The sequence below is a fragment of the Embiotoca jacksoni genome, unplaced genomic scaffold, assembly GCF_022577435.1.
Source record: "Embiotoca jacksoni isolate LCO1_2020_lvr unplaced genomic scaffold, fEmbJac1.0.p SCAF_48, whole genome shotgun sequence".
NCBI classification, from domain to species: Eukaryota; Metazoa; Chordata; class Actinopteri; family Embiotocidae; genus Embiotoca; species Embiotoca jacksoni.
In genome coordinates, this window is record NW_027185401.1 from 2,368,518 (window position 1) to 2,388,120 (window position 19,603).

Consider the following 19,603-nt stretch of genomic DNA (forward strand, 5'->3'; position numbering starts at 1 on the left):
CCCTCCCCTCTCCCCCGGCGTGTCAATCAAACCAGGCTTTACTTTTCAGACCCGGAGACTACGTCCATTTTTATATACAGTCTGCTATACGGAGCGACGGCGGCATCCACGTGACGTCTGGACTCATCGAGACACCAGAGGAGGAGATAAGACGACCGCCATCTGATGAACGAATGGAGAAAAAAAAAACTCTCTGGACGTTCTGACACGTGTTGAACTCGTTTCATAAAAGTTGTTCGAGGCGTTTCTGATCAGCTGCCCTGAAAAAAAAAAAGCACGGGGGGCGGAGGGAAGAAGAGGGGTCGCTTTCCCACCGCCGCTGGCCAGAGCTCTGAAAGGTTAATGAGCTTCCCTTTTGTGACTGTGCGGGCTTTTATTGTGGCGGGGCAATCTGCATACAAAAGGAGGACACGGACACACACACACACACACACACACACACACACACACACACACACACACACACACACACACGAATTGGTTCTTCTATCGTTGTGAGGACCCTCGATGACGCGGTGCATTCCTGAGACGTCCGACGACGCCGCCGCGACGCTCGAAAAGCGCTAACCGTGATGTCACGCGACCCCGTTACCTTTAACGAGCACGACTGCTTGTAATGCGTTGCTCCTGTCAGAAGGTGGCGCTGATGCAAACTAAAAAAAAAAAAATTTAAAAAGCCGTCTTGCCAGCTGCCACTATAAAACATAAAGAAAAAGAAAAGACGTTCCCACGAGGCCCCCCCCCCCCCACCCCCCCCGCCCCACAAGCTTCCCCATGATGTCGGACACTGGGCTTCTGTGTCCGAACATTTCTGTAACTTTCCAAAACCAACAATCCCCCCCTCCCCCCCCGACCACCTTCAATTTACCAGCTGAGCTTCTCTTTTTTTTCCACGAGCAGCTTTTCACTGAACTACTTTTGATTTCTAACATGTCGCACATGTCCTAACACTTCCAAAGAGACTGTAACCGACGGCAACCTAAAACCCAGGTGCGAATCGTTACGCAGTTTTGATGGTGCGTTTCAAAGGGACAACCAGACAAAATGTAAATGTGGATGCAAAATTGTCCTCTTAAAGACGTGTAAAAATGCTCTCACTCACACACACACACACACACACACACACCTCAGATTAACAGGGTTTCTGCCAGGATGCCCAGAGCCAGCGAGGCGCGCACACACACACACACACACACACACACACACAGTTTAATTAGCCTCCACTTAGCAAAAGCTCTTCATTTTCACATGGAAACTTCGTGTGAGAGCAGGAGGGTGAATCAGACCTGTGTGTGTGTGTGTGTGTGTGTGTGTGTGTGTGTGTGTGTGTGTGTGTGTGTGGAGAGAAGTGAGAGCTCTGTGGTTTTTTTTGTTTTTTTTTGTTGGTTTTTTTTTTTTAAATCACCCAGCATGCTCTGGGCCTCCTGGAAACTTTCATACTATGTCCGTTTACAGCAGTTTCTGTTCACACTGACACACATTTCCAACAACTGTCACACTGTACAGAAGTCACTGCACTGTATTTTAAAAACACTCTACCGAGTACGTCACACACTGCTGACTCTGCAGAATGAAACGTGCAAAGTTGTTGTCCGATTACAGTAAAATTATGTAAATCAGAGAAAAGCAGTTCGGTATTTTTTTATTTGCCGAAGCATTTGAAATGATAAAAATTCTCCTCGCAGAAATCGGTTCCTGTTTGTTTCACAACTATCAATTCTCAGACTGAGGAACTGAAAGAAAAACAGCTTTAAAATAATTTTTAAAGGTATAAGAAAACATTTTCAAGAAAAAGAAACTGGTGCAGTTCTGTTTTTAATAATGTGCATTTTTCTTTTGTAAATTCGCACGTGTAATGAAGCTGGAACCAGAAAAAAGTTGGGTGCTTTTATTGGATAAATGGCTTTAAAAAAACACGTGATCATATTCATTTGATAATATCTGGCCAGCAGGACAGACTTTCCGAGGTTATATTTGTCTACAAACGACCATAAATCTGCTTAGAGATCATAGAAGAAAAAAAAAAAAAAAAAGCTCTGTATGCAGAACTTGTTTGAATTTTTCCATGTTTTTAAGTTTTCTTCGGTATCCAGATAATCCCCTGAAACTCGTCTGTACATCTGTGGGTAAACCCCGAGCAGGAACCGCAAATAGCTAATTCGGCATACTTTCCAAAATCCCCCAGTGCATTGTGGGCGCTGCACTTCCAAATCACCTATTAATACGAACAGCGTGCAGGCAACCAGACCGAGTGAGGTCGAATCCATTGTTCTGTTTTGAAGCGTTTCTCACGAAGTAAAAACGAGGCTTCAGCGTCGGTCCGAGTTGATTCAAATCTAGCAGGAAGCTTCGAAAGGTTTTTTTGTTTTTGTTTTTTACGTTTTTGTGCTTTTCCAAATGAAACTAGGTTTCCTGATCTGCCTGTGATCTTCCATGCAAACCCGCCCCTTCAACCTTATGACCCTATGTTCCCCCATAAACCACTGGCTCAAAATGTTTAAACAAAATCTTTTTTTTTTTTTTTCTACATCCTCCTCCTCCTCCTCCTCTTCGTCCTCGTCCACCTCCTCCTCCTCGAGCTCCTCCCCATCCCCGTTTTTTAATCCACCATCACAGAGGTCGGACTCAGTGGGAGGAGGGAAGACACCTAAAGTTCGGTTTTTTTTTCTTGTGTGGACGACGGATGAGATAGAGTTTAACGTATATATATATATTTTATTTTTTTTAATATATGTTTGACGTCTTCCAGTGAGGATTTCCGCCGGACTGCGGCACTGAGAAAAAGCTCTTCTTCAATGACATCAACTGAAACGGCGTCTGAATTGATATTAATGGATTTCAGTGCTTCGCTCGACAAAGTTGTCGACAACATGTTATGATATCGACGAGAAAACTAGGTTTGAGTCCCACTTAAAGGGCGGGGACTTTCTTTTTTGTGCGTCGGTTGGTAAAAAAAAAAAAAAAAAAAAAAGGGACATGCGGAGTTCCCCAAGGCTCCATACTGAGGCCACTTACACCCACTTGCTCTCACTGACTCAGAAAAACAACAAAATATGTTCCTAAAATGACACAAAACATTTAAACCACCATATTTCCAGGGGGGATTTCAATCCCGTACAGTAAAGTAAAAAGTGCATCGAACAACAACAAAGATAAAACTGAAAAAAAAAAAAAAAAACAATGATTAAAAGTTAGCAAAACAAAAATCTCACTACAGACTTGAATTTTAATAGACACATTGAGACAATTACAAGGTCACCGTAGTATCGCTTCAAGAGCATATCGAGGATTAAAGGACGTTATGTCTCAGCAGGATGTAGAAAAACCTTATCTTCAAATCGACCAAAAATAATTCTGTGTTTGCAGGTTTCTCTAAAAAAACATTTTTTTTAAAAAAACCTGACCAAGACTAAGAACCACCACAGCTTCGATGTGCTTCAATCACCTGTTTGTACACTCGGAGGGTGGAACAATAACACGGCTCTAAATATCAGATATTGAAGCTACAGAATCACAAATTAATTTTCCAGACGGAAATATAAACTATAAAATTACTGAGAATGTCACAAATATCTTTATGCCTAAGCCCGCGTAACTCAAATTTACATATATTTGTTCGCTTCTATACTCCCGGTGGACTCTAATCGGCTGTTTATTGCCTTTTATCCAACACGATAGGTACATTTATTGATGTGGATCCATTTTCAGATCAACCGCTGCCAAAATATTCTGCCGTGCCAACAAAAATGAATGACGTTTCCTTTCTTTCTCTGCTGGGTTATAAATGACCTGCTGGTGAATTCTGATCGCAGATTTTGCAATTCCTGAACTCTTTTGGAGTATTATTAAAAAAAACGTGAGGCCGCGCGGACCGACGCGCGACGAAGTCCCAGTCGGTGGTGAAACGGAATTAAAAACGGGAGGAATATTGAAAGTCGCCGCTGCTGTGATTTCTGCATGAAAACACACGTTTCATTATCGCGGCTTCAAAATATCTCAACTGCACACGACGTGATGTTCTGGCGGGGAACGCAATCGGCATAATTTAACCTTCGATGCGTCCGCTCGGCTGAGCGCTACACGCAGTGCGCACACGCTCTCCGCGTGAATGTGAACATCTCGGTGAAGCAGCTGAAGGGCTGATTTTGAGCTCTCGAGGAGGAGGGGGAGGAGGAGGAGGAGGAAGAGGAGGAGGCCTCTCTTTCAGAACAACAAAGGATATTCAAGGTTTTCCTTCAGAAAACAGTTTTTATGGCTGGGAAAAAAAAAAAAAAAAAAAGGTTTGCCGCTAGATCGGATCCACCGGAGGGTGATCGAAAACTACCGAGATTGCTTCTTTGCTTGCTGTCAATCAACCGGTCTCCCAAAACCCTGACCTGGAACCCCTCTCCAGATGATTTATCAACCAAATCGCAGACAAAGCACCCCCAAAAAAAAATTCATTTCGAGCCGCGTCGCTGCCTGAAAGTGTTTGGTTTTGTTTGACCAACAGTCAAAAACCTCAAAAGATAATTAGTTTCCCATCTCGTAATAATCGTTTAATCCGGAGGGTTTTTTTTGGAGGATTTTCTCGGGGAAATAATCTTTGCTCGGTTTAAGAAAATATTTACAGACCGAACACCTGAACGATGCGACGACCTGGACGTGTTTGTGTTTTGTTGTGTTTGTTTGTGGGTGTGTGAATGTTTGCACGTTAATCGAGGCGCGCGTGCACACACACACACACACACACACACACACACACACACAAACACACACACACACAAACACACACACACACACACACACACACACACACACACACACACACACAAAGGCTGCTGGGAAACCATAACGGAGGCGGTTTTACCAGATTTCTTCTTCTCCTTTTCCGTCTCTGAATGTGTCTCGTGTTATTTCGCGGAGTGGGTCGTGTTTTAGGTGGTGGTGGTGGTGGTGGGGGGGGTGGGTATATAAATCAAACATACCAGACTCTTCCTCTTCGTCCCTGAGGACGCCGCTGATCCTCCGGGACAGCGAGCTGATGAAGGTGCTGATGGAGTTGGCTCTCGACGGCACGTCCGATCCCGTCTTCCTGAGCGGCGTCCTCTGGGGGCCTCCGGCGGCGGCGGCGGCGGCTCCTCCGGGCTCGGACAGGGACCGCAGGTAGGGGATGAACCTGCGCAGGGAGCCGGGCCTCGCCTGGCCTCCGTGGGACCGCTCCCCGCTCCTGTCGGTCTGCAAGAACCTCGGCAAGCTGAGCAGCCGCAGGTGAGGAGGCTCCGTGTTTTGCACTTTGACGTCGAGGGTGGCCATCTTGGCCGGCTTCCTGTAACGGTGCCAGCGGTTTAAGGCCCGGCGGGGACCCCCGGCCGGACCCTCGGGGGCATCTCCGCTTCCGCTCATGGTCCGGCGCACTCAGGGCTTCCTCCGGGCAGCGGCGGCGAGCAGATGGAGGCCTCCGATATGGCCGACACAGCTGGTTTGCCGACAGCCGTGCGCCGACGCGGACATATTACTCCGACGGCGGGTTTCAGGCCGAAAGGAGCTGCCACTTTGCCGTTTTCTTGACAGGCTGGCTGACTTTCTTTTTTTCTTGTCTTCCTGGGAGGAAGTCGAGCATCAGACGGCAGACGAACGGCCAATCGGGTTTCAGAGCAGCAGACCTGTGGTTTCCCGTCTGAAACTGCACACAGTTCAGCCTTCTCGTTCCTCATCAGTCATTCTTTGTTTCGGTATCGAGCGACGCCTGGCGACGACCGTCTGGATTCGTGTTCTCAGAAGTCCTCTACGTCTTCCAAGAGAAACGTGCCGATCACAACGCCAAACCGCGAGGCGCGTGATCCCGAGTCCAGTTCGCCGACGGCCGCCGAGATTCGCTTTCAGGATTTAGATGGAAAGTTTGGATTCTTTTCAAGAGTTTCTCAAGTGGCATTTCGGCCGAAGCTCGAAAACTGCCGAGCGTTCAGATTTCAAGAAGCCGAAATGACCTCTTTCTGAGGATGAGCTTTGTAAAGACTCGCTCTGAAAATGTGCCCGCGATTTGAGGCCCCTTTTACTCGACTCACATCCTCAGTAAAAAATAAGTATGTTTGGTTTTTTTAACATATTGTCTTCAGATTCAGATATTTTTTGTGTTGTTTTTCTGTTCAGTCGGTTTCTTCATAAAAAGGTAAATAACACATATTAAGTTTTACTTTCAGTAAGTCGGATTCTCTGTCACCGGATAAGAGCTCCAAAATTGTGAATCAAAGGTACATGAGGGGATGAGGGAGAATAAAAAATAAATAAAAAAAAAAAAGGATTTGTTTCAGGGTTCGTTTGCTCTTCCTCACCGTGACTATAAAAAAAAAAGTGAACCGGACATCGACGGCGATTTGTGTCTCGGTTAACGCCGCCCCAACTGACCCACATATCGGCATTTATCAGATAATGAAGCGGCCTGGTGTCCAAACCCAACGCCGCATGTAGGTCAGAGTTAAGACCTGGGGAGGCTAAGCCGAGGAGGCCAAGGACGGAGCCAAGTCCTCCTCGAGCCAACATGGGGTCGGGGGGGAGACTTATAAATGGTTGGAAAAAAACAAAATAAACAGGTTAATGTAATGTGAACATAGAGTACTGTATAACACCAGAGAAAACTCGTGAATTCAAGAGAAATATTCTAGACATTCAGTTCCACTGGATCGAATCAGCTAAGTGCAAAAAAAAAAAAAAGATGACTCGGCAGACAAAACAAGCGTGACGTTTTCAAACGTGGACTTTAATCGCAGCAAAGCGCCAATCAGAGTAAGACTGAAACCGAATGTGACGAGAAAAGCAGCTCACGACACCGACGGCGATTGTTTGGGATTACTTGGAGTGATAATGTTTGTGTATCTGGACCGAGCGGGCAGCCGGCCGCGACGTCGCCCTTTGGTTTGTGAACGATCTGATTGGCGACCCCGGCGGTCCAATCAAACAGACGCCGCGCCCCTCAAAAAAGAAATTTCACTGAAGAACTTGAATGGTAGTCAATGGAGCCGGAGCCTTTTTTTGGAATCGACCTCTAGTGGCTATAGCTGGTGTTGCACCTAACGGCACTTCCGCAGCTGCCTAATTTTTCAGAGCTGGAAGCTACGTCCACTTTTATATCAGGTTTAGTCGGTTTGGTTGTTCAATACTTTTTAAAATGGGAGTCTGTTGGAGGCACTGGTATTGCCGTTTAAGGTGCTTCAGGACTGGCTTCACTTTTACGACATCCATTTATATATATATATATATATATATATATATATATATATATATATACAGTCTGTGACACAAGTGGCCCGAGATCACCACAAGCGTGACGCTGTATTTGAATTCATTTTGTAGGGAGCTTCGCCGTCAGCTGGTAAACTAGAAGGTTCTATCGATTTCGTGCTGCTCGGGATTTATCCGTCCTGGTTCCTGTACAACGGACGTGTTCGCCGAGCTCCGCGGGCCCGGCGCAGGACTCGCATCGCCGCCTGAATCTTTGACCCGAAACATGGAATCTCAGACATTTCCTGGCTTTGAGCCCGGACGGGAGACGTGACGAACATTCCTGCTCCGGAAACCTCACCGAGAGGGGGGGGGGGGGACGACTTGGGAGGAGAGAGAGAGCGTGAGGAGGCAAACAGGAAGTGGACGACGGCGGGAGGACACGGGACACTTTCGGGCTTCGTCGAAACCGATAATGTGGTTGCGCTTTGAGGGGTAACTTAAAAGTTCCTTGGAGCTTTAGTTTTGTTCTGAAGAGGAGGAGGAGGAAGAGAGGTCTGTCGGTTTACACACAACTTCCTCTTCACGGTCAAACCCTGTTTTCTCCTTTGTTTGGACGATGAAACGTCAGGAGACGAGCCCCGAGGTGACATCATTAAATGTCTGACCAGCTTTCAAAAACCCCCTTTATCACATCTGATGACCAAAAACAAAAAAAAACATCAAATATTTGGCTTTTTGTTTTTCCCCTTTAAAAAGAACTTGAACGATTGACCGAATGAGATGACTGCAGCAGTCGGGTGTCCGCGTGAAACGATCCAGAGTTTATCCGAACGTAAAGATCTTCCAGAGTGACGGTCTTGTTCGTGTCCCTCGACTCGGCGTGGAAACACAAAGAGGGAACCGCGACTGAAACCGACTGGACTTTTATTTGAACTCTTTTAAAGCGTCGTCGGACGAGCGGAAACGGCAGCAAGTTCAAGCTTCTGAAAACGGAGCCGCAGACCAAAGAGGGGAGTTTAAAAAAAACCCACAAAACCACAAAAAGCATCCCGGCGATGACGCTTCGTCCACTTCTCTTTGTCCCCATCCTGCCGGAAACTCAGGAGAAGACCTCCGGCTAAAAATAACCGGCGGCTATAAAGAGAGCGATAAATCAGCTGCTGGATACCAGCTGAGGGAGGGACGGCGGCGGGCCCCTCGGGAATCCCGGGATAAATGTCCCACGACCGGGGCCTCGCCGATCCGAGGACGCACGACACGACTTTCCAAAAAAAAAAAAAAAGGCGAGTTCGAGATTAGCGAACCTGCAGCTGCTTTAGTTCAATTTTTTTATTTTTTTTTGGGGGGGGGGGGGGGGGGGGGGGGGTGTTTGAAAGCGGCACGAAAATCCCGAACGGGAGTTGAAGAAGTTTGAATGAATGAATGAAAGAAAGTCAAAAGTACCAGCTGCTGGAAAAGCTCCACAACAGCTTCTGAAACGAACCGCCGAGGTCAAAGCTGCGATCTCAACGTTGAAGCCTAAAACAAAAGTGCGGAGGAAAAAAAACACAAAAAAACCCCGGAAATTTGAGCATCTTCACAACGAAAAAAAAAAAAAGGGCATTCATGAAGATCATGGGACGCGACCCAAAGCCCCGCGGCAGCTGCTGTAACTGACCTCGAGTTGAGACTCAACTTCTGCTTTTCAAAAGGTGAGAAATGAACTTTTAACTTTTAGCAGAAGTGAAGTCACCGAGGTCACGACCGACTGCTGCTGAAACAGACCTGAAGGTGCGACTGCTACGTCAACGGAGGGGGTGGGGGGGGGGTTCAGACGTGAAGAGGAACAAACGCAACTCAGTTCCTTCTGCAGACTCACACCATTTTTTTTTTTAAATATTTAAAATATTATTTACGTCAAACATTTCACAATAAGTCCCGTCAAAAATGAACCTGAGGTGAAGACATTTACCAGTTTTGTTCTTTATGTTTATCCGACTCTCTCGATGTGAACGAAAAGGCAGATTTTTTTTGTTTTTTTGTTTTGATTTGTCACAAATGTTGCGTCATTGCAAATAAAAATGTGTGCATTTGTGTGTAACTTTTATGGTTAAAAAAAAAAAAAAAAGTGTTCAGGAGCATTTTCACTATCAAATCTGGCCCTCTTTGAAAAAAAAGCTTGGACACCTGGGATTTTAGGTAGAAAAAAAAAAAGGTGTGTGATTGGTTGCTGAAGCAGACAGACAGGCAGACAGACAGACAGACAAGCAGAGGTGTTCAACGGTCACATGGTCAGAGTTCAGACCACAGCAGATGATCATCTAATCCAATTATCATTTACAACCGCGGCTTTAATCTGCAGCCGTTTGCCGTCAGCGATCCACTTCTGCTCTGTAGTTACAGACCTGCAGCCGCCGTTCACGCCGTTCACGCCCTCTGATGTCATCCGACTACTTCCTGCCGGCTGCAGGAACCTCTTCAACCACTTGTGAAATACATGTTTGCTTCTGAACTGGAAACGTACCAAACGCTGAAGTTTGAGTGCTGAATTTGAAAAAAAAAAAATAAAAAAAAATAATAAAACAACCTCCCATGTGGGGTTTTTTTCCCCCCCTTCCTGAAAATGTCCCCGAAAAATGTCCTGAAATAGACGGCGATCGTATTTTGGTCCGGAGAAGCCGGACTCTTGTTTTGTTTCAGAGGGAAATCCTGTCTCAGCGCACCCTTCATCCTGATAACGACCGAGGCCCTGGAAAGGAAACTTTCCATTTCCTCCACTGATCAGCCTCCATTGTCCCGAAGCAACCAACCTGAACCCAGTAACCGACAGCGGGCCGGGCCGGGCTGGGCCGGGCCGGGCCGGCGGAAACAAAACTAAATCCAGAGTGGGTTGTTGTTGTTGTTGTTTTTTGTCTGTGAACTTCCACAGCAGGTGGAGACTCCCCGTTTGGAAAAGAGCGTCGGCGTCGACTGAGTTTTTGGAGTCTCCGGCCTTTCTGTTCCTCGAGTAACCGACGAGTCGATTAACATTTCGATTTATCTTCTATATTAATTGATTGGGTTGAGCGTCTGTAAAATACCAAACGTCATCAGACTCGGGATCAAGTCGGACTCCAATAAGCCGGACTTTAAACATACGGACAAACAAATTCTGGAAAACAAACTAATTAACTGACCTTTTTAATCATCCATAAAGGCTTCGTTGTTAAATTAAATTAAATCTTTAAGTGATGGATTTTGCAGACCTGACGGTACCTGATTTTTTTTTTTTTTTTTTTTTTTTTTAGCTGGAATCCTTTTAAAGGTTTATAATGTTGTTTTTTAAGTCTTATCTGAGCGAAAGTTGTTTCCTCGCAGCTTGACGTTCACATTTCACGTCAATAAATCTGTCTGGACCTGAAACGACCTCTTTTTGTTGTTTTTTTTTCTTCACGCGAAGGGGAACCGCTACGGCTTTTTACGAGCGCGATGTTTGTCGAACTGATTCCCGAGAATAGAAAATAGAAAGGGAGAGCGGAAAGTCTGGTCTGGGTTTCACACCGTGGAGCCTCGGAGGAGACGGGCACCGAGTGGGAACGTGCGAATTGGATCGCGGACGACGAAACTCCCACGATCCCCCGTCCAATACTGACGAACCTCAGTGGGGGGGTCGGGGTGTCCAATGTGTGAGGTTTGTTTTTTTAGAAGCAGAGGGATAATAACCGAAACCCTCCGACTTGGTGTCCCAGCGGCTTGCAGTTCGGTTTAGGTTCTCGTTTTTACATCGTATCGGAGTGGATTTCTTTACGTTTCATCTCCGAAGACGATTCTTCACCATTTTGTGGATCGAAATTATCGACAAGAGAAGAAGAACTCTGACAAGGACTCATTCGTACAGCAGTTTCACACGATTATTACGCGTCCTATAAGATTATGTATACGACAGATGCGTTTACGTGGCACTTCCAAGGCGAAGCCGCTGGAGACTCTTTAAAAGCCTCCACAAAAAAAAAAATAATAATAATAATAAAAAGCCCGAAAGGGTGCAGAAATAGACTAAATCTGGATTTAGCGATGAACATTTCAGATTTTAAGTCGACCGGCTAAGAAGAGCTTTTGCGATCAGCGGGAGGGTCCGATTTCAGTCGCAGCATTTTTCCTGTACGTTTGTTTTGTTGTTTTTTTTTTTCAAAATAAAAGCCTCGTTGAGGAAAAATGAAGGGTTATCTTGTCTGCTGGAGAACGAATGCGACGCAGTAACTTTAACCGGGGCAAACGGGGAGCGGATCAAAACGAGGCTTTGTAATGATAAAAAAATAAAAATTATGAAGGCCGGTCACTATTTTAGGAAATACGGTGCTCGTTGCACGAAAGTCAAGGAGATTTAAGGTCGAGATAAAAGTGGCGTGACGTGTTACGGGAAACACAGGATCCCGCCGGTGTGTCTTTTTCTGTCACGACGACTTCCTCCTTCCTCCTTCCTCCTTCCTCCTTCCTCTCCCGACTGACGGCTTCACAGATCATCTGTCACGCCGAGGGGATTAATCAATCGAGAGGATGAAATTATACAACGTATGCTCTCATCTTTCCTCTGAGCCGACTTGACTTCCGACACGATGGCCTCTCGCAGCCGGCCGGCCGGCGGGGGAGCGGAGGGGGGAGGGAGGGGGAGGGAGGAGGAGATCAATCCCGCCGTTAAAGCGTCTGTCTGCGGTCAGCTTTAATAGGCTTATACACAGCAGCCTTTCACTGGATAATGCACTTTTGTCGATGCTTTCAATGAGCCGACACAGAGATGGATTAAATAAAAAAAAAATATTAAAAAAAAAAACCCAGCGGGACGACCGGACGGCTCGGAGGGAAGACCTTCACGCTGGTGATGAAAGCCGTATAAGGTTACAAATCGGTGTACTTCTTCTCTGTGGGCGGAGCTACGGGCTCTTTGTGCGAAGCCAAGATAGTTTACGAGCCGGATTAGCAAATGCGATGTAAACAAAACATTGTAAATACTTCCCTGTTCGGAAGTTCTTTCTTTTAGAACATTTAAAAGTCGCGACGTCTACGATTTCAAAATCGAGCCGCCGATACGTCCGTCTCGCGCGCTTCTATTAAATCTATTGATACTTATTTTTTTTTTATTTTTTTTTATACATATCAAACAAAATAAACAGTTAAACCTAAAACTCAACTAAAAGTGGTGATGATGAGCTCATCTTTAAGTCTGCTGGTCTGATGCAACAAAACGACTCATTCACATTTTGCCTCTCAGTAACGTGGACCTCGAAGGCACCGCGCGGCAGCAGCAAGCCGGGTGGACCTTGAAGGCAGCACATTGCCAGCAGCCAGGCGGACCTTGAAGGCAGCACATTGCCAGCAGCCAGGCGGACCCTGAAGGCAGCACATTGCCAGCAGCCAGGTGGACCCTGAAGGCAGCACATTGCCAGCAGCCAGGCGGACCCTGAAGGCAGCACATTGCCAGCAGCCAGGCGGACCCTGAAGGCAGCACATTGCCAGCAGCCAGGTGGACCCTGAAGGCGACATCACCACCAGGCCATTGTTGGACCCATTCGAGGAATGCGAGCTGTGGAGCGGCAGCGAGGAGGACGCGATGCCAGAGCCGGAGTCCTGCCGGGTGAGATCACCGGCACAAACCGGCTGCTGACATCACACTCTGCCAACACCAGGGGGGGGAAGGGAGGGAGGAAGGGAGGAAGGGAGGAAGGGAGGGAGAAGAGGGAGGGGAAGGCAGCGCAAACACCCTGACACAGTCCTGCTTCCACAGATACCGGCGCTGCCTTCAGGGCACAACTGCTCGCCGCAAGTTTTAAATAAACCCACGAGGACGTTTCGGTCCGTGTTTTCCAAGGTTGTCTGAAGACACGTTCACTTGTTATGTACACATGTTCAGCGGGATCAAATTCACACACTGTTTCAATTACTACTAATAGTGGAACACTGAAGCCCTTAAAAAGCTAAAAATTAAACTTTAAGGTGCAATACTAACACGTTTCAAGGGATTTCTGAGCGAGTTTAAGAGGTTGTTAATCAGCTCTGCTGTGTTTTAAAGGGGGTTTTTTTTGGGGGGGGGGGGTAAAAACCCCTTAAAATTCAGAAGGCAGATGTTTTTCAAACGCAGGTGAAAAATCACAGATTCAAACCAAATGTTGGGTAAATGAATTATTAGGTTGATGAGGTTTATTTTGGATTATCTTTTGCCTGTGCCTTTAATCATCAATTAAAGGCACTCTGTGGTTTAAATTTCCCAAACAGCTTTGAATTTTCCCCTTAGTTAAAAAGGGTCCTTGGTTCTTCTTTAAAAAAAAAATTAAAAAAAAACTTTAGCTGTGCATATAAGAAAGAAGATCTGAATGGGAGAAATTTAACTGACATTTTCCACAATTCTCAGACATTTCATTGACAAACTATGAATCTGTAAAATATCAAATGAATCGCGGATTGAAAATGTCAAATGTGTCTTTTGTGGTGATCTTGACAGCAGATCCGAAACCCAAATAAAAAAATTCAACTTTTAATTGAATCCAAAAACCAAATCGCATGAAGAAAAAAAACCTCTTAACTTAAAAGGCGTTCAAGAAATTGCTTTTTATAAAGTGACTTCATTATCACAAACAACGTTCCCCCAATGTTCCGTCTATCAGATATCGCTTAGTCGGCTAAATATTTCAGCAACACAGGTGACGTCAGGCCCACGAAGCTGTATTTTCGAAGACGCTCAGTTCTCCCGCGTCTCCAGTTGTACCACGAACGCGTCAGCCCGAGACGTCCCCCGGGACACCACCACGCAGGCCCCGAGGTTACTGTCCCACAAAATGAAATAACAAATAAAAGTCTGTAGAGATGGTATTTTTGGGGTGTGGACGGCTTTACGTCACTGCAGCCACCAGTAAAATGACTCAGACTGTGAGCAAACAACAACTCGGCAGCCAACGAGGGCAAAAAAAAAAAAAAAAGACTGCAAGAACGACTTCCTGCCGTGGGACACTTTTCCAGCACCGGTTTCGGTCCGACCGTCTCGCGAGGCTCGCTGACACGTTTATTTCAACAAATAAAAAAAATAAAAAAAGAAAAGGAGAACAAGCGTCCAGGACGGGAAACATGAGCTGTCAACACCGGCCTGTGACGTGGACGTCACGCTGAGTCATGTGACCCAGTTTTGGTCGAGCGAGGTTATTCATTTGGTCTCAGGGGGTCCGGAGTCATTTTAAGCGTTACTTAAAAGTCCAGTTAGCGCCGGTTAACACTTCGACCGCCGCCCGGCACCGTGGTGAATATTCACCAGAAGACAAATCAAAAGTTGATTTGGCAAATCCAATATCAAAGATGGAAAAGGAGAATACGAAACAACAATTCCTTCAAATACCCTTAAATTCGTTCCCAAAATGAAGCGATAGCTGTTCAAAGTGAGGGATTTTAACAGCTTGATAACCGTCCCAAAATTTTACCTGTAAAAAGCCACCTGGGTTTTCGTACTCACTTTATGTCTTAAAAAAAAAAAGAAACTTTAACCAAGCATTGTAAAAGGTAAAAAAATCCCTTAAACTTTTTAAAAATTTTAGACAGTTTTTACACCTTTTAAATACTCCATGAAATAAATCCTTTAAAACCCCTTGAACACATTTCCAATTTGTTGATGTGTCTCTTGGTGAACCTATTAAAAACCTGAATAATTCATTAGGAATTCCTTAAAACTTCATTTATTAGCAGGTTAAATAAGGTTAATAAATAAGGGTTAAATTAAGGGCTGTGAAAACAAACTGTAGATGACTGCGTCTGGTGTTTTAAGCGGTAAATTAAGGACAAATTAAAAAGGACCATTTTAAAAAGACTTTGTTTCATGGAGACGCATTAAAACTACAGAAAGATAATACCAACTTCTTTCTACTCTGGTGTGTGTATGTGTGTGTGGACAAACAGTCCAAGTCTGTGGACTGAGTTGGGTCTATTTTAGGAGATCCATGGGAACTATTTCAAACCCCTTTAGGTTTAAAAGGGGAACCTGAGGAGTTTCAGGGTCAAACCCAGAACTGACATTAAGGGGGAAAACCCTGAGCCCAGCTGGCTGAGGGGTGGATGGTGCTTTGACCTCTGACCTCTCTTGGTGGTGGTGGTGGTGGTGGAGGTGGAGGGGGGGGGGGGGGGGGGGGTTGTACACTGAAGGAATTTGTGGGTAAAGAGCAGGCTGACAGTAGCTCCGTCCGTCCCCCCCCTCCACCTCCCCGGTGGCAGCCATGACCTCGGCCTTGGCCCACGGCCGTTACCTGGCTCTCTCCACACGGTAACCACGCTCCACGCTGACCAAAAAAAAAAACCCCTCATGGGGGGTCCTCCCTGCCCTCTTTTAGTGTTTTTGTCTTACCGTAAACTCGGAGCCATCCCTGCAGCTGGGACACCGTGTCCACCAGGATCCGGTCCACCAGGGGGTCCAGGAGGCTCAGTCCGCCGTGCAGCGAGTCCACGTCGCCTGCCACCGAGTCCGTCTCCATATCCAACACGGTGGGGGGGAAAAAAAAAAAAAAAAAAAAAAAAAAACTTGTTCTCTTTAAAAACAAAAACAAATAGAAGCCCTCCAGAAGTGTACGTTAATCCGGGAAATGTGAGTTTAAGTGTTCAGCCGGTGAGAAAAAGCGTTAAAAGTCGCCGTGTAATCCGTCACGGGAGAGTTTGACCGCCCAGTTGCTCCTAGCTAGCCGTTAGCTGCGGCGGCGGCGGCGGCGGCAGCAGCCGGCGGCGGCGGTCCGGCAGCCCGGCTGGCTCTCCCTCATTGTTCCGCTCTTCCAGCTTTACCTCGTCCGGGCTTTAAACTTCCACCAAAACCGGCGTCCGGGAGAAAGCCGGCAGCCCCTCTTCCTCTCTTGCCTCCCCCCCCCCCCCAGAAGTGTCCGCCCCGGGGAGCCGCCGCTGTTAAATCCTGCGTGAACCGCTGGAAGCGAGCGGAGTCGTGCGGTGGTCGGTGCGTCTCCGGCGGGCTGCCCCTTCTCTCTCTGCCGCTGCCGCTGCTCGCGGTCCACTCTACCCGGCTCGGGCACGAGCGTGACAGGAGCGGCGGGAGCGCGCAGGGAAGTCACGCTGAAGGACGGAGAAGGAGCGCGGATGGATTTACTGACCCTGGGGGGGGGTGGGGGGGGGGGCACATTTTACACCGCGTGCTGCAGCAATAAGGATAACATGCGGAGGAAGAGTCAGACAGCCTCTCTTCATCTCTTCTGTTAACTAATGCTGAAGTTTTTTTTTTATTATTATTATTATTTTTTTTATTTTTTTTAAATGAACAGCACCCTGGAAGTTCAGCTTCACCTGCAAAATGACACCGTCAAAGAGACAAAGTGACTGCAAGGGGATGCAAAGCGACTAATGGGACCACAAAAGGGGACATAACAATTAAAACAGACACTAAAAATTAAAAAAAAACAAACATGTAAAGTACATCAAAAATGGTCAAAATGACCACAAAGCGACTAAAAAACACGACTTTAAGGACCACAAAAAGGGCCGTGATGATTAAGAGACAAGAGAAACTACAAACAGATGCAAAATAAAAGCAAAAACCCTTTAAAATGACCAGAATAAGACACAAAACAACCACAAAGTGGCTGTAAGGAGACGCAAAACGACTAATGGGACCACAAAAGGGGGCATAACGATTAAAACAGACACTAAAAAAGCCAAAAAACCATGTAAATTACATCAAAAATGGTCAAAATGACCACAAAGCGACTAAAAAAAACACGACTTTAAGGACCACAAAAAGGGCTGTGATGATTAAGAGACAAGAGAAACTACAAATAGATGCAAAATAAAAGCAAAAACCCTTTAAAATGACCAGAATAAGACACAAAACAACCACAAAGTGGCTGTAAGGAGACGCAAAACGACTAATGGGACCACAAAAGGGGGCATAACGATTAAAACAGACACTAAAAAAGCCAAAAACCATGTAAATTACATCAAAAATGGTCAAAATGACCACAAAGCGACTAAAAAAACACGACTTTAAGGACCACAAAAAGGGCTGTGATGATTAAGAGACAAGAGAAACTACAAATAGATGCAAAATAAAAGCAAAAACCCTTTAAAATGACCAGAATAAGACACAAAACAACCACAAAGTGGCTGTAAGGAGACGCAAAACGACTAATGGGACCACAAAAGGGGGCATAACGATTAAAACAGACACTAAAAAAACAGTAGGAGACGCAAAAACCCTCTAAATTACATCAAAAAGGGCTGAAATTACCAGAGAGACTCAAGATAATGACAAAGAGATTCAAAGTGACTAAAAGAAACTAGAGAGATGCAAAATAAGAGCAAAAAGCCTTTAAAATGACCAGAATAAGACTCAAAGTGCTGCGAAACAGCGACATAAACGCTTAAATTAACCACCAAAAAGGGTCATTTTGGTCATCAATGGGTCTTTGTGGTGGTTTTTGTATCTCTGACCTCAGACTTCATTTAATATTGCTGTAAACAGGCTCTTCTGTCCTTCACCTTTCCTGCTGGCTGCAGAAACACAAACGGCCCTCTGGCTCCCCCTGCTGGTCTCTGCACCGACTCATCACCAGATAAAATACACTGGAAATATTTCTTCTTATCGACTCATACAATTAAAATAACATGGAAATATTTGGCCACGACGCAACCAGACAACCAATATTCTAGAGATTATAATCGGAATCACTGTCCTCACCTAACTGTAAGTAAATATTTAGAATAATAAATGAAAAAGATCCTCAGACGAAGATTCAACACTGATAAAAAAAAAAGGATGCACAACAGCCTGATTATTATGGCTAGACATATTATCCACAGTTATTAGTGTCAGACAACCAAGTTAGATAGATAGATATACTTTATTGATCCTGAAAGGGGATTTTTGTTGTTGTTGTTGTTGTTGTTGTTTTGTTTTGTTGTTGTTGTTGTTTTCTTACAGCAGCATGGAAGATACAGGAAAAGCAATGCAAATTACAGAATAAAAATAGAGTCAGTAAAAGTATTAAAAAACATTTTAAAATCCACAATATATATAAATAAAATAGAATTCAATTCAATTAAACAACAGTGTTAATGGTGAAGGACAGATCTGGCCAATTAATACATTTTAAACAAGTTCCAGATGTACACAAAAATATACATGTCGATTTCTGATTGACCTCTGACCCCCCTTTTTTTCTTGATTCTATTGATTTGTATTACACTAAAAGAATTTGCACTGTTCATTTTTGTATTAATAATAATAATAATAATAATAATAATAACAATAAATACAAATAAAAAGTAGACGTAAAAGAAGAATTTCTTTCGTCGCCAGCTGATGACGCACACGCGTTGCGCCCCGCTGGAAAACCAAACGGCTCCGTTTTGTGTTTGTGTTTGTATTTATGTTTATGTTCACCGTCTGTTTGTCCGTTTCGTTCCGGTCAGGATGTCCGGCCTCTGGTTGTTAAAGAGTCTGGTGGCCGAGAAGATCTCCTCCGTCAGTACAGACCGGAGGACGCTGGAGAGCCGCCGCGGAGACGCACGGAGACGCACGGAGACGCAGGTCCGGTCCAACAACTCATAGGTCTCAAGTCTCAGGTCCGGTACCGCGAGGACCGAGGAACCGGTTGTACTCGTTAAATGAGCCTTTAAATATATGTTTTATTTTGTTTTATTACGTTTGTTTTTTCTTTAATAGCCTTATGAGGCGCGATCAGAAAGTTTGTCCAACAACGGTTCCTGTTGCGCACGAACGGAGCGCAGCACCGCGACGCAGCACGTGGAGCCGGAAGAGCCAATAACCTTCATGATTAAGTGTCCCAAGTTACGTCACTTGACTGACATCATCGCCTGAGTTACGTGCGTTTTTTGTTGTTGTTGTTGTTGTTGTTGTTTTTACCGCTGATTTGTGCGCATTTGCGATTTCACAATAAAATGTGTTTAAAAGGAACAACTCAGAACTTTTTTTTTTTAAGGACTCTTCTGGATCACCAGCTGACAGGTCAACGGGTCATCACCCCTTCCCCCCCAACCCCCCCCCCCCCCCCCCCCTCCAAAACACCTGGACAAACACCTGGACTCTTGTTTACATCCCGAAGCTTTAATTAGGTCCTGAGCGCGCACACACACACACACACACACACAGACACACACACACACCAAACAAAACACTGGTGTTTACATCCGAGATCACCACAGGTGTCATCGGAGGAGGCAGGAAACAGGAAGGGATGAAATAAAAAAAAAAAGGCTTTTATATCCCGACAGATAATAATCCACGTTACAAAAGCAGGCAAATATATGGACCGACTATTCATGAAATGTTAGAAACAAATATTAAATTGTATTAGTAAAATAATATTTACCTCACGTTGTGAATATAGTGTCATTGTGGGAAAAACAATTGTATATTTTTATTTTGTGAAATAAAAGGATTTCTGGAAAATTA

The 19,603-nt window shown here is 45.2% G+C and overlaps 1 protein-coding gene and 1 long non-coding RNA gene across 2 annotated transcripts in view; one reads left to right on the forward strand and one right to left on the reverse strand.

Moving 5' to 3' along the window:
* The window catches only part of rasal2 (RAS protein activator like 2), a 47,260-nt gene extending 41,691 nt beyond the window's left edge, over positions 1-5,569 (reverse strand). Inside the window, 1 exon segment of the mRNA XM_069170000.1 lies at positions 4,968-5,569. Coding sequence (XP_069026101.1) covers positions 4,968-5,385 — 418 coding nt within the window. The 5' untranslated portion in view covers positions 5,386-5,569.
* Positions 5,570-11,951: 6,382 nt separating this feature from the next.
* On the forward strand, positions 11,952-19,062 carry LOC138210826 (uncharacterized). Its single transcript, XR_011179288.1, has 3 exons — positions 11,952-12,056; positions 12,431-12,793; positions 18,601-19,062. It is a non-coding gene; the product is annotated as an uncharacterized lncRNA (long non-coding RNA).
* Positions 19,063-19,603: the final 541 nt, after the last annotated feature.